At 39.7% G+C, this 15,100-nt stretch overlaps 1 protein-coding gene across 1 annotated transcript in view; it reads left to right on the forward strand.

Moving 5' to 3' along the window:
• The first annotated feature begins 298 nt into the window (after positions 1-298).
• Positions 299-15,100, forward strand: part of L3MBTL1 (L3MBTL histone methyl-lysine binding protein 1) — a 28,588-nt gene continuing 13,786 nt past the window's right edge. Inside the window, exons 1-10 of the mRNA XM_070939962.1 lie at positions 299-434; positions 2,651-2,874; positions 3,977-4,121; positions 5,193-5,337; positions 6,666-6,792; positions 10,069-10,156; positions 10,625-10,713; positions 11,829-11,933; positions 12,191-12,326; positions 14,963-15,054. Coding sequence (XP_070796063.1) covers positions 299-434; positions 2,651-2,874; positions 3,977-4,121; positions 5,193-5,337; positions 6,666-6,792; positions 10,069-10,156; positions 10,625-10,713; positions 11,829-11,933; positions 12,191-12,326; positions 14,963-15,054 — 1,287 coding nt within the window. The remainder of the gene's footprint in view (positions 435-2,650; positions 2,875-3,976; positions 4,122-5,192; positions 5,338-6,665; positions 6,793-10,068; positions 10,157-10,624; positions 10,714-11,828; positions 11,934-12,190; positions 12,327-14,962; positions 15,055-15,100) is intronic.

Genomic DNA, 15,100 nt, shown 5'->3' on the forward strand with positions numbered 1-15,100 from the left:
ATCTGTCCAGGAGAGACAAAACTAAGGTGGCAAGAAGAGATGTGGAACTAGAAGGGATAGCGAAGCACCCCTCCCCTTATTATCATGATTGACAGTGGTCACCTTGGCAGCTATTTTTGTAATAGAGAAGTTCTCTGTTGTCTATCCTAGCTCAAAATTTTGGGATCTGCAGTCTAAATAAAGTGGAGGTCACAAAATTAGAGAAGGCTGGCATAAGGTATGGTACTAATTCTCCTGTGGTTTTATGGAATCTATACTGGCTGATTCCAATTACATCCTGTGTTTTTTAGGTAAAGTAATGGATGGGCGAGCAGAGATGGAGGTGATAAGAAGCACAAAAGGAAATGCAACTGGGGAGGTCAGTGTCCATTTGGTGGCCAGTGAAAATACTGTGCAAAATGCCCACTTACCAGCAACTACCTTCATCATACCAGGTGAGTGCTCAAATGCTGAAGTTTGTTACTTTTCTGCCTCCAATTCTTTTGCAGTTTCTTTTTTCCATTTTTATGCCTTTAGTATCAGATCACGTACACAGCCGAGTCATTTTTCCTCATTTATTTGGTTCTATATTTTTCAAGTTGATATCATACATTAATAAAAGACATTTCTAAAAAGTTGTAAGATGTTGCAACACTATATTTTGCTTGAATGTTGATCTTTTCATAACCCCTCCCCCCAGGTATATGAGGACATAAAGTACACAAAATTAATGCAATTGCAAACGGCCAGTGGTGGGTTGCCCCCGGTATACACTGGTTCTGTAGAACCGGTAGTAAAACCGGTGGGAGGCTCTGCCCACCGACCCTGATGTCATCAAAACGCTTCTGCGCATGTGCAGAAGCTTCTGCGCTTGCACAGAAGAGCACATGCACGCGCGAGCCCACTGTGAACCCCACACGCATGCGCGGCCCCACGCACGGTAGTAAAGGTTAGTAGAACCCGCCCCTGCAAATGGCATATACATTTTAAAACAGTGGGTATCACAGTTACACTAGAAAAAGTATATTGCTAACATTTGCTTTTAAAGGTAAAGTTTCCCTATTGATTATAGCATTCTTAGGAGAAAGATGGATGTTGTATTTAAATTTCTTGATTTTAAGTAACTGAGCGTCTTCAGGGATGTTGGACTACAACTCCCATCTATTCTAGCTATCTTCAGATTATACTCTAGAACAGTAATAGCGTGTGATATGTCAAAAATTCGGGCCTAACATGACTCTGCTGCCCTACCCCCCCACTCCAGACAAAAGAGCAACAATTTATAACAAAAAGTCATTTGGGGTAGTCAGATGGCAGCATAAAAGTTTAATAAATAAAAAACCTTACATACATATTTTTTTGATTTGACTTCATCACTTAGGAACAAAAACCACCTATCCAAAGCAGTTTTGGGTTGCAAAAGGCCTGGAAACTTCAGAGAATGCTCTTGGGTGGCCTTGCAACCACTGAAAAGAACAGAAAAGTATGGCTCACTGTTGCACAATTTTCAAAGGCTCCAGAGCCGCACAAGATCAGGGCCCATTCACACAACTTCCAGAGAGTCTGGAGGTCACGTGAGATCACACCACATTCTTGCAAGCCTCTGGAGCCTCCAAAACTCACCCAAGAACTTCCTGGATTTTTTGGAGAGTGCAGAGGCAATATTAGAATGTGGTGTGCTCTCATGTGGCCTCTGGGCCAGTGCTGGGTTGCTCCCGGTTTGGTCCGGTTCTATAGAACCGGTAGTAAAACTGGCGGGAGGCTCTGCCCACCCGCCATGATGTCATCATGGGTGATCTGCGCATGTGCAGAAGCTTCTGTGCATGCGCAGAAGTGCGCGTGAACGAAGCAAGCGCATGCACGCTCCTGTTGTGAAACGGTAGTAAAGGTAAGTGGAACCCACCCCTGCTCTGGAACCTCTGAAAGTCACACAAGAGGGCCCTGCTTCGCACAGCCACTGGAGTCTCTGAAAATTATGCAAGAATGTACAAGAACACACCATCTTCTCATGTGGCTTCTAGATGTGTCATTAAAAATAACATGACAAGTCATACATGTGTCATAGGCTTGCCATCACTGGTCTAGGACATCTGGAAGATACCAAGGTAGAGAAGGTTGAACTGAGCATTCAAGTATGATGCTGAGGTTTTAAAATGTATTCTATCCCTTAAAGCAGTAATGGAAATTTTTCTTGAAAAAAAGAAGGGAAGAAGTTACATTTTATTTTATATGTGCATTTATTCTGGCATTACAGGAACCTGAGCAACATTTTGATGGCCTGTGATCATAACTCACTGGAACTGGCAGTGAGAAAATGTTGGAGGGAAATAATTTCTATTTGGCGGGTGGGGTGGGGTGGGGTTAAAGGATAACCACTCTACCCCTCTCCAAATGCCAACAGAAGGCAAAAGTGTTGTCCTCACTGCAAGATGATTCTGGAGCCAAAACGGGATGCCCTGGGATTATTCAAGTTACAGATTTGGAACTCCCTGATTTTATACTACTTGTAAAGTTTAGGAATCTTTCACTTCTATTCATATTCCCTTCAGCACTCGGCTATATCTGGATTACATTGCTCTGTAATGAAATTGGGTGACCTTTGCTCAAAGGTAATTATTTACCTGCATGTATATCAGTATGTTTATACTGTACAGTTTTTCTTTTTCATAAGCAACTACAACTACTATAAACCTTCCAGTGAACACCTTAGAAATCCAGCGATTCCCCCGAGAAGCCCAGAAAAACATGGGGACAGAGAGACCAAGAGAGGGTGTGGGGAACGAGCCCATCACAGCAACAGTCATCCCTCAGATCAGCGGAGTGCAGATTTGCAACACCATCCGGGATCTGGAATGGAAAGATGGGATTGCCACTCTTCCTGGGAGCAACCTAAGGGTAAATTAATGAAGACTCTTGTTTTTTTGTTGTTTGTTCTTAAGTGTGTATACCATTGGGCAAATTTCAGGAGTAGTACTTGATTGATACATAATATACAGATTAGTCCTCAATTTACGACCAGCCACCCACCAATCATTCAAAATTATGACAGATGCCTCACCCAAAAGCTACTTACAACCTTATTTTAAATTTATAGAGGCTGACCATACACTCACAGACACAGACACACACACACACACACACACACACACACACACACACACACAAAATCATGTGATCATATTTTGGGCATTTGGCAACTATCTTGCATCTCCCCACTGTCACATGAGTGTTTTAACTTTTTTTTTCAATTTCTGGTGTTTACTTCCCGTTTCTGTTAAAAAAAAAAGGTCTACTGGATAAAATGGATTTCCTTCATGAACCCTGCATTTTCTTATCAACCGTAATGTTCACTTAATGACCAGCACAGAAGAAGTCATAAAATGGCTGATTTAACAACCACAAAAATTTAAGACTGTAATTCTGGGGTCAGTTACGTTCATAAGTTGAGAACTACCTATACTAGGCCTTTCAACAGCACACAAAAGGAAAACATGATGAGAACCTGGGTCTGGCATTCAGGTCTTTTGCTGAAGCATGACACTTGTCCCTACGTACCCTCAATAACATTTATATGCTTAATTAAAACTACAGTTCTGATTTGAGATGATTATTTAATAGAGATCTAGAATCTATTATTGAAATTTTTAAAAAGGAATTTAGGCCAGCCTCTTAAATATACCAAGCGATTATTCATTACCACATTCGTTTACTAAAGCTATATTTTTGCAAGTATTCCCTTTGTCCCTTAACTCCTGATGTCATATATATTAGCATGTCCTATGAACATACCCAAAACACACATTGGTTCAGCTACTGTTTTGCAATCCAGTTTACCTCACAAAGTGCCTGTGAAGGGAAACCAAGATGAATGTGGTGTGTTTTCCTATGCTCAGTGAAAAAAGGGCAGTTTGTTTTCACTCCATCACAATATTGTCATGTCTCAAATTTGCTGCTTGCTTCCCCATTGACTTTTTCTTTCCATCTTGTATTGACACAGTTTCGAATAAATGAATATGGGACAGTGAAAGTAGTTAGTGCTGACAAACCTTCACCTGCAGAACCTATACAGGAATGTCAGCCGGAAAGAAATGGGGATGATGGAGGGGTACTTACCTGCAAGGGCAATCCTATCAGGACTCCAGGTGAGGATTTGGAGAGTGGAAGCCTACAAACCTTTATATACTCATTTCCACAAGAATAGGTTCTACTAAACCATGGCAATGTGGAGAATGTTAAAAGCCATGACTAATTGCTCTTAATACTTCATGAATTTCAAAGATGTCCTGATTTCCTGGAAAATGTGAATTCCTCAAGCACTCTTTTCCTCTAGTCCTGATCATTCTCTGTTACCCAGGATAATATGTGTTTGTGTATCATTTACTTCTTTCAAGTCCCAAAGTAATGTTGCAAATAAATGTTGTGTAGGTCCCAGATAACTTATCCCTTATTTTATTGGTCAGCAGGATTACTCTCTGAAAAATGAAGAGAAATGTACCCACTGATATGGCAGAAGAGGATTGACTTTAAAAACAAGTTTGGATTCAGCAAGGGGTTGCAGAGAAAAAAAAATCCATAAAAATTTGCATAATGTAAAAATGTTAGGAAAGAGGCAATCAGACAGTAACTTAGAATGCTTCTAATTGCTTCATTCTAAACGCCCCCCCTCCTTCATCCCTCATAATCAAGTTGGAGCTGCTATTAAAAAGTTGGACTGTATTCCAGAATCCATAATATTTATACTTTATGTTGTAGTCTTCGTAGTTATTAATCATAAGCCCACATATTTTTGTCTGTTTGAGGCTTTGCCAGGCCTTGTGCAAAATGTAAAGGGCTTTATTTCAAAATGGATGATTCCAGGGACCATTTGTGGAGAGGAATTTTAGTGTTTTCAGTGATAAAATTAATTCCTTAAACCTTTGCAAAGTGTAAAGTGTCATTCTGATACTTAAAACCCCCAACACTGAAAAATATAAAATAGATGTTTCAAATGTTGAGCTTCTGCTACTCTGATCATGGTCTGAGTTGTGAAAGATAGGCTGTTATATTTTCATTTTGTACCCTTGGCCTAAAATATGTCTAATTGGCACATAAAATATACCCAGAGCTCAGCCCACTGGATTATCATTCTGCAATTTGGCCTGACCCAGAAAATGTTCTCATTATCATAACATTGATGTGACTTATTTGAGCTTTTCACTTTCTGATTTCTGTAGAATCAGATATTCCAGAGCCTCTTAAACTTCCAACGGTAGACAACCTATGCCACTGCAATACTTGTGGCCGAAGAAATATTTCTGGGTCAACCCAGGAAGGCCGGGCATTTTGCAGTGAGAACTGTCACCGGCAGTTCAAAGAAAGGTAATAAAGACGTTGTCTTTAAAGAGGATGGGGAGAGGAGGTAGGGAGAAAAGAAAAATTAATGCACTTTTTATGTCTTGTTCCTGCTGTTTTTTCCCTTTCTTCCATGGACAGAAAGGTATACTGTAAATCTTTTTTTAAAGGAGCACTTGGGCAAAAGAGCATCCATTAATGCTGAATAACTAATATAGACAAATTTATGTAACATAGGTTACATGAGTGTTTCCCAAAGTGTGGTACGCGTACCCCCAGGGGTACGGGAAGAGTTTGGTGGGGATACGTGTTGCACCGGAGTTTGGTGGGGATCATATGGGAATATCCACTGCACGGTGCTTAGCTGCGCCCACAGAACAAAGAAAGAAATAGGCGCGTATCGCAGTTTTTACACGGGAACTGGGGCCATCGTACATCGTATCGCAACTCATTATGGCGGGAACTTCTGCGCATCCTTCGTGCAGCTCGAGTTCGGCCATTTTTAAACTGCGGGAACATTAACAGTTGACGTTGAGCTGCGGAGCTGTTTAAACGCCGGAGAATTGCAGTGTTATCTAAGTGTTTCCCAAAGTGTGGTACGCGTACCCCCAGGGGTACCATATGTTTTTTATGAGGGGTACTCAGCGTTACGAAAATTATAGAAGGGGTACACATATATCAAAAGTTTGGGAAACACTGGGTTACATCAATGTTTCTCAACCTTATCAGCTTTAAGATGTATGGATTTCAACTCCCAGAAGTTAGTAAACATTGTAGAGAAGCACAACCTACACATATATTAAGTGGACTTTCTCCGTAGGTGATCTTTTGACCTGAGGATTTTGCAAGGGGTATACGAATGTCAATAGAGGAATCACATTGCCCTTGCCAAAGTACATTTTCTTATAATTTCACCGGAATGAATGTTCTCAATTCCAAATATTTTTCATCTAGATTGAGGGATTTTGGTTTCTTTTTTTATTTAGGATAAGAATATGATGTCAAAATTGCTTTGTAGTGATGAATGTCAAGCATGGACTTATTATCAATGTTGATTAGTCTTGGTTTTCCAACTAAAATGATGGTTGAGAAACAGAATTAAAGTGCATGAATCAATTTCATTTAAGGTTTTATTGCAGTGTCCTTGAGTGGAAATGCTGTAGGTAAAGTGTAGTATTTCTGAATGTTTAAAAATGTTAAAAATGTTGGGGTGTGCCTTTCTTGAAAAAAAATCGTTTATTGTTATTTTGTCAATGTTGTTGCACTAGATAGTTCTAGTGTTAAGAATAACCCAACACTCATTGCTTGAGCAACATTATCTGGAGAATCTGCAAGTTTGGGTGTTGCTTTTGCAGGTCTGTCATTGTGGAGAATTCTGCTGGCATCACCAACACTACTGAACTTCTCAAACCAGTAAAGAAACGGAAGAGGAAAGATTATCAAAGCCCTTCAGAGGAGGAAGAGGAAGAATCAGAGCAAATGGTGTGACTGGGATGTTCTTGCATGTATTTGCAGTAGAATCTGATAGCAGCATTTTTTTTCCTGGTATGCATGCTCGCTCATTCACTGGACTGGCCTAAATTAGAGCCAGTCAGACCATGGAGCCATAGCTTTAACCAGTGGACACTACAAAATAGAGATAGGCAACTATTTTTTTAGTGCAGGAGGGAGGTACAGCTGCCTTAAATTCGTTGTCCCCCACAGATATAAAGGAATGGTCCATAGCAGGGGTGAAATCTAATATTTTTTGCTACCGGTTCTATGGGCGTGGCTTAATTAGTGGGTGGGGCTTGGTGGTAAGGTGACTGGGAGGGTGTGGCTTGTTGGTCAGGTGGGCGTGGCCAAGTCAATGTCACTTCTTTGCCCTTTTTTAACCTACAAAACACAACACAACACAACTGGCTCACCCACAACGTAAAAGCAGCTGTGCTAGACCCAAAATGGCCCCTGCAACAAGCAGGAACCTCACACAGCCACAAAAAGCCCAAAAAACCAATTTTCACACTTTACACACACAAAATTCCACATATAGCTTTGTGAGATTTTGTGTGATTGTGTAGTTAGAGTGAAACACTACAGAAACACACTAAATCTCAGAAAGCTGCACAAATATTATTTTATTTTAATTTATTTTTATTTTTATATAATCAGCTAAATTTAAAACTTCCTAAACTTTAAATGGCTAGGTTTAAAAAAAGAACAATTAAAAAGAACCCCAATTAACTATTTTTTTAAAGCTCCCAAAGGGGAAAAAAACTTACCCAATTGAACAGGTTCTCCAACCTTGGCAACTTTAAGACTTGTAGACTTCAACTCCCAGAATTCCTCAGCCAGCTTTGCTTTGCTGGCTGAGGAATTCTGGGAGTTGAAGTCCACAACTCCCTGCCTGCTTGATTGCAAGGCATTGCGACCAGCGGCTAAGATAAGCAAGCTGAGGGGGTGAGGGGGAGGGGGAGGGATTTTTGCTACCGATTAGCAGGCAGAGCCATTTAAAAGGGAAAAAAAAATTTTTCTTTTACATGGCTCTGGCGATCCAAGCTGAGTTGCCTGATTAGCAGGCAACTCAGCCTGGATCGTCAGAGCTTGGCTGATCAGAGCCATTTAAAAGAAAAAAAAAGGCTCTGATGATTGCGTGGCTCAGCTGGGCATGGGGGGCGGGGGCAGGGATTTTTGCTACCGGTTCTCTGAAGTGTCCGCCGCCATCGCTACCTACTCGCCCGAGCTGGTCCGAACCGGGAGCATTTCACCCCTGGTCCATAGGCACAACATAACATACGCATATCTATTTGCACATGTAACCTATAGGACTTCTAGAGAGGAAAGAAATATTCATATCTGTCTTCCATTCCCTCAGTGATCAAGATTCCGCTTCTAAGTGACTGTTACATTCTAAATACAGGTTCTTTTACATATAAGGATGGTACTGAATAGTGCGGTATCCATTCTTTTCCTAAATTGGATGTGCCATGATACCTTTATCATTTTTCTCCTACTTTCCACTGGATGGTTTGAGAAGCAGCTTTGCTGCACCAGATACATCAGCTTTTGTTGGTTTTTCTTTGTGGTTGTATTTTGATTCTTTACAAAATGGGGGAAACAAGGCAGAGTGCTAGGTGGAGGCCATTTCATATAGTTTTCTGTGGCCAGCAGAGCAATGCTGTGAGAGATCAAGGGGAGAAGGTCAGGACAGTCAGGCTGCATTGCACAGAAATAAAAATAGTGCTGGTAATTTTGGACATGGTCAAAGCCAGCTGTCATTTGAAAGAGGTCTACCTATAATTTTTGGTTTTGAAATAATTTATTACTTGACTCTTGCTTAACTTTTTAAACTTACAAATGTATACATTATAACCATATTTATTTATCAAATTTATATGGCTGCTCATCTCACGAGAAGTGACTCATACATATTCAGAATTCATATTCATTACACTGCAGAATTACTAATCCACTTTGTTTTACCCATTGAAAACCGCATATTGTACAAGCCTAGTACCCTCCAGATGTTTTGTATTAAATAATTTATAATCTGTATTATTGAATATGATGGTGTGAGCTGAAAGGAGCTGTAGCTCAAAACATCTGGAGGGCATAAGGGGACACGGTGGCTCAGTGGCTAAGACACTGAGCTTGTCAATTGAAAGGCTGGCAGTTCAGTGATTCGAATCCCTAGTGCTGCATAACGGGGTGAGCTGTTACTTGTCCCAGCTTCTGCCAACCTAGCAGTTCGAAAGCACGTAAAAAATGCAAGTAGAAAAATAGGGACCACCTTTGGTGGGAAAGTAACAGCATTCCATGTGCCTTTGGCATTTAGTCATGCTGGCCACATGACCACGGAAACGTCTTCAGACAGCGCTGGCTCTTCGGCTTTGAAACAGAGATGAGCACCGCCCCCTAGAGTTAGGAACCACTAGCACATGTGCAAGGGGAACCTTTACCTTTTTAATGTTCTAAGGATTTCTGGAGTACAAGTTTTTGTTATGTATCAATCCAGTGGAACTAATCTTATGGAAGCAAAGAGTCTTGTAGCATCATAAAGACAGGAAATTTATGATAAGTCCTGGATCACCAACATGGAGCTTGTAGACACCACTAAATCAACAATATTCTTCTTGGTGCCTTCAAAGCTTCTTGCAGTTATCAAGAGGTACAAGTCCCTCTCCTGTGGCTCAAAGAATAATTGAGATTTTTTTTTCGCACTTTGCATTGTGTTAATCAATTCACTAATGTGAGAATGTCTGTGTTATATGTAGCAAATATTTTGAGAATGCCAGTGTAATAAGGTTATTCTCACATCTGTGTTTTATTTTCCACTGACCTCTGTTTGCAGTCTCTGTCATCCATATAAACAGGCATTTATAACACTTTTTAGATCTGATGAAGGGAATTTTGAAAGCTTATGCCTTGAGCTTTATATCACAAATATTGTTTGTCTTTAGAGTGCTACAAAATTCTTCGATTTATTACAAAGGGTAACTTGAAATTGATCACAGAAAGCTAGGGGACATAATTTGAAACCTTGGGAGTGACTACAGAGGTATTAAAAAAATTGGTGCCAAATAGTACATTTTAATCACTGAAAATTCATGAGGAATAATGTTATTAGTATATATATATATTCAGTGTAACTGAGTTAGAATTTAATCACTTCTAATTATGTTAATCTTCTCCTAAGTGTGTAGTGTTCCCCTTCTAAGAAAGCTTCCCTCAAATTTCCTGGTATCCCCATAAGTAAGAGATTTTGTTTGTGTGTCTTAGGAACTAAAGCAGGAGGAGATAAATGGTTCAGGAGGAAAACTTCCTGCTGTTAATAATAGTAATGAAGAATGGAATACCGATCAGTTTGGTAAGCATATAGCATGGCTTCCTTGTTTGAGCAACTATAATATAATCATTAATAATCCCCAATATGAAATGGTACTGTGTTTCCCTGAAAATAAGACCCTTTCTTATATTTTTTTGAACCCTGAAATAAGTGCTTGGCCTTACTGCCATTGGCTCAAAAGCCCAATTGGGCTTATGATCAGGGGATGTCTTACTTTGGGGAAAACAAGGTATGTTCTGTCAGAGGTTATGCTTTTCTTATCTGTTCATTCTGAGATGCAGTCTGGCGATGCCTGTACCATCTGCAGCCAGAGTGCAGAATAAAAGGAAGAACCTGATGCTTTTAAGTAAAATGCAATGTTCAGTCTTCAACAGCTGAAAGGGGATGATGGCTATAATTTTGGAAAGAGGAGTATCCTAACTTTGCTAAACTAGATGTCTAAATGTCACTTAACAATGTTTTGGAAATTTCATTTTCTGATATTTTTAGTTTCCAGTGAAAAGGCAGAAAGTTGGACCTGGGCATCATACCTAGAAGAACAAAAAGCCACAGCTGCTCCTTTAAATTTGTTCCAAGAAGTGAGTTATTCTTTTACCTGCTATCTTTATGGAGCTTTGACATTTTGCTGTCAGTCAACATATTTAAGCTATAATCATTGATTCTTTTCTCTAAGAGAATATGATTCTTCTTTCTGGTTCCTGTGAGGTGTTTTTTATGGTTGCTGTACTGTAGGAACCTCTTTTTACCTGAGAGATTTATTCCATAACACATAGGTATTTCTCAAATTTCGATCTCAAGCAAAGTTAAGGGGGAAAAAAGCAAACATTCATGGTAATGTTTATCAGACAGAAAAAAATAGTGAACTTAAGAAATAGAAAATGCATTCTTGGATATGGGTACAATACGATCGTTTTTTTAGGGCCATTAAGCTTTGGAAAGTCAAGTGAACTTTAAATGTAGCAAATAAAGTTATTTTGTTTTGGGAGAAACAAAAATGAAATTAGATACTCTTCTTTTACAGGGAGTCCTCAACTTACAACCAACCATTCATTTAGTGGCACTGAATTATAGTGGCACTGAAAGAGGTGATTTATGACCAGTCCTTGCACTTACAACTGTTGCAGCTTCCCCTTGTTATGTGATTACAATTTGGGCACTTGGCAACGGGCATGTATTTATGATGGTTGCAGCATTCCAGGATCATGTGATCACCATTTGTGATCTTCCCAGCTGGCTTCCAACAAGCAAAGTCAATGATGGAAGCCTGGTTTGCTTAGTGACCTAACAACTGCTGTGATTCGCTTACAACCATTAAAAAAAAACTTGTAAAATCAGGCACAACTCCTGTAACAGCCACCAGGCTTAGCAATGGAAATTCTGGACCCAACTGTGATCATAAGTTGAGGACTTCCTATACCAGTGGAGAACCTTTCACAATGGAGAGTTAAATGCAGAGATAGGTTTATTATTTTGACATATTTCAAGACTTCAAAATATGTATACTGAACCTCTGTTTCTAATAGAAGCAGAAACACGAGGCAAAGTTTGTAATCACATGGGATCTGCCATCATGGTTAAGGTGCCATATTAATTTCTGTCGTCTTATTGCAGTAGTTTCCATTTAATAGCATAAATGTATCATTAGAAGAAATTACGTACCGCTTACATTTTTTGTGTGATTTGTTCTTTTTAGCACCAGTCGATTACCCCAAATAAGAACGGTTTCAAAGTGGGAATGAAACTGGAAGGGATAGATCCTCAGCACCCCTCAATGTATTTTATTCTCACTGTAGCAGAGGTGAGATGAGTTTATACTGTTGCATATTGTTCTAGCTCAGCTATTCTCTTGTTTGCCCCTATTTTCTTTCATTTACGTATTTTAAAGCTCGCCATTCATTTTAAGTTGAATATGCAGCCTAGTTGCAAGAAGTACTAAAACTAAAAATAGGGGCAAAAATGTTGTCATCATAAAATAGCATAAACTATCAGTGGAAAGCAACACATGATGATTTAATATGATAGCCCATGTGTTTCTGTTGCTTTTTCTGCATGCAGGTATGTGGCTACAGGATGCGGCTTCATTTTGATGGCTATTCTGAATGCCATGATTTTTGGCTAAATGCTGACTCTCCCAATATTCATCCTGCTGGCTGGTTTGAGAAAACGGGACACAAACTTCAACCTCCCAAAGGTAGGTAGGTTAGGACAGTGCATTTAGAAACTCACATCCAAAAGCTTTTCTTGTCTGATGGCAAAGTGAATAAAGGAGTGAGTGAATGAAATGCTTTCAAAGGAATGGAGAGAATGTAGAGGTGGACAAATCTCTAGGTTTCGGTGTCTAGTTTTTCCAAAGCTAAGTTGCTAAGTCAATTTCATTCTCTTTTTATATTATTGTATAACTCTTTTAAAAGCCCACAAGAACATTTTCCAGCATATTTTGACAAGCAATATGATCAAGGAGAGAAACAAGCTAGAACTAAAGAGAAGTTTCCTGACAGTTAATCAGTGGAACAACTTGAATCCAGAAGTTGTGAATGCTCCAACACTGAACATTTTTAAGAAGAGATCGGACAACCATTTGTCTGAAATGGTATAGGGCAGTGATGACTAACCTTTTTGCAGTCACGTACTAAAGGGGGGGAGTGCAGGGGGATCGTAATTCATTGCACCCTGGCCCCCCCACCCATGTGTGAGCGACCCCCCTCATGTCCCCCTGCTTTTGACATGCAGTGGCACAGTGGGCCCGAAAGGCCTGTTTTTCGCTCTCCCCTGGCTTCAGAGGCTTTCTAGGAGCATGGGGAGGGCGAAAACAGCCTTCCCCACGCACCCGGAGGCCTTCCGGAGGCTGGAAACAGCCCGTTTCCTGACTTCCAGTGGGCCTGGAAGGCCTGAAAATCAGCTGGCCGGTGTGTGCATGCGCGCTGGGGCTGAGCTAGGGCAACACTCGTGTGCCCACAGATATGGCTCCACGTGCCACCTGTGGCACGCGTGCCATAGGTTCGCCATCACGGGTATAGGGCTTCCTCCCTGAGGAATAAGATCTCCAAAGTCCCTTCCAATCCTGTCATTCTGTATTCTGCAATAAAAAAAAATACATTGTTATAAGACATGCATAATACATTGCTATTTTGACACAGTGGTATTTATACAGAGCTGACAACAGTGCTGACAAGAAACTGTTAATACTCTATTAATGTTTAGGAAACTTAAACCATTAACAATTTTAAAAAAAAGGTGTTATATCAATATCAGTGAGTTCAAGTCCCAGTTTCGCCATGAAAGTCAGCTGGATGACCTTGGGCCGGTCATTCTCTCTCAGCCCAACTCACCTCACAGAGTTATTGTTTTGGGGAAAATAGAAAGTGTGTTAGATATGTTCTCCACCTTGAGTTATTTGTAAAAACAATAAAGGCGGGATATAAATAAATAAAAAATAAATATAAACTGATTTAAAATGTTGATATTAATAAACATAAGATAATTTTGCATTTACAACTGAAACCAGATATAACATTAAGAAGCAACTGCATATTACATCAAGATACTTGTTATACAATTAAGATTTCTGCCTTCAGTTGATTACAAAATACTAAGGTCTCCATTGTATTGTTACTTGTTTAGGCATGTTGAGAAAATGAGAAAGACAAAGAGAAATAGGTGACAGAAAGACAAAAGGAAAAATAATAGAAAATAAAGGTTGTTTCGTTTCTAATTTCCTTTCTTTGATGCTTCTGCTAATTTACAATGTTCATCAACATTTAAGACCCCTCAGAAGCCAAACTATAAATGTGTCATGCTGTATGATACATTGTATGTATGGGAGCCATTCTTGTTTAAGTTTGGTTAAACTTCTGTTGGGAATATAGTTAATTTGACTGGAGAATTGCAACCCAAAATAAGAGATAAGAACAAATAAGGAAATATATCTTCATTTTGATTCCTCAGATTCTTGAGATGAAATTAAATAGAATTCACAGTGCTACATAAAACGAAGTTATAACTGTGAGAAGCAAAAATACAAATTCAACAAAGGCAATATCCTTATTAGGATAACAGGTGTTATATAACCCTAATCTTGTGAAAGACCTCTAGACTTGTTTGGGATATCATACTAGTGTAAAACTGTCTCTTCTGGGGTTCTCAGTATTATAAGGAAAGCCAATATACTGAAGTTGTCTTCAGAAACAACTACATTGCTGTAGAACAAAGGTGGCATGTGGTACTTGGAAGCTCTCAGTTCACATCCATAAAAGTACACAATGAAATATTAATTTCAGAATAAAAACGGCAATCTCAGATGTTCAAGCTCTCACCAGAAATATTACCAATTTTCGAGTGAGAATATGAACAGCTTGTGAAATTGCTGAAATTTCACAAGATTTTAGTCACTGAAAAAATGATATAATTATTATTTTATACCATAAGGCAGTATTGATTGGCACTTGAAAAGGGATGGTGATCCCTGCTGTAGCTAAAATGAAACACTATGGACTTCTGTTGGCATGTCTTTTATGTAGGGGTGAAATCCAGCAGGTTCTAACAGGTTCTGGAGAACCTGTAGCGGAAATTTTGAGTAGTTCAGAGAACCGGCAAATACCACCTCTGGCTGGCCCCAGAGGGGTGGGAATGGAAATTTTGCAATATCCTTTCCCTCAGGAGGGGAGGGAATGGAGATTTTGCAGTATCCTTACCCTGGAGTGGGGTGGGAATGGAGATTTTGCAATATCCTTCCCCTGCCACGCCCACCAAGCCACTCCCACAGAACCGGTAGGGAAAAATTTTGGATTTCACCTCTGCTCTTATGTCTCCTTTATGTATGGGGTTTAGGTTACAAGGAAGATGAATTCAGCTGGGCCAATTACCTGAAGATTACCAAAGCTCAGGCAGCTCCCAAGCATCTCTTTGCCAGTCCAGACAGTGTGAGTGGATGCTGCTTTATTTTACAAATCAATCCCGGTTGTTCAC

The sequence above is a fragment of the Pituophis catenifer genome, unplaced genomic scaffold (assembly GCF_029215685.1).
Source record: "Pituophis catenifer annectens isolate HBS135680 unplaced genomic scaffold, rPitCat1.0.hap2 SCAF_3, whole genome shotgun sequence".
Lineage (NCBI taxonomy): Eukaryota > Metazoa > Chordata > Lepidosauria > Squamata > Colubridae > Pituophis > Pituophis catenifer.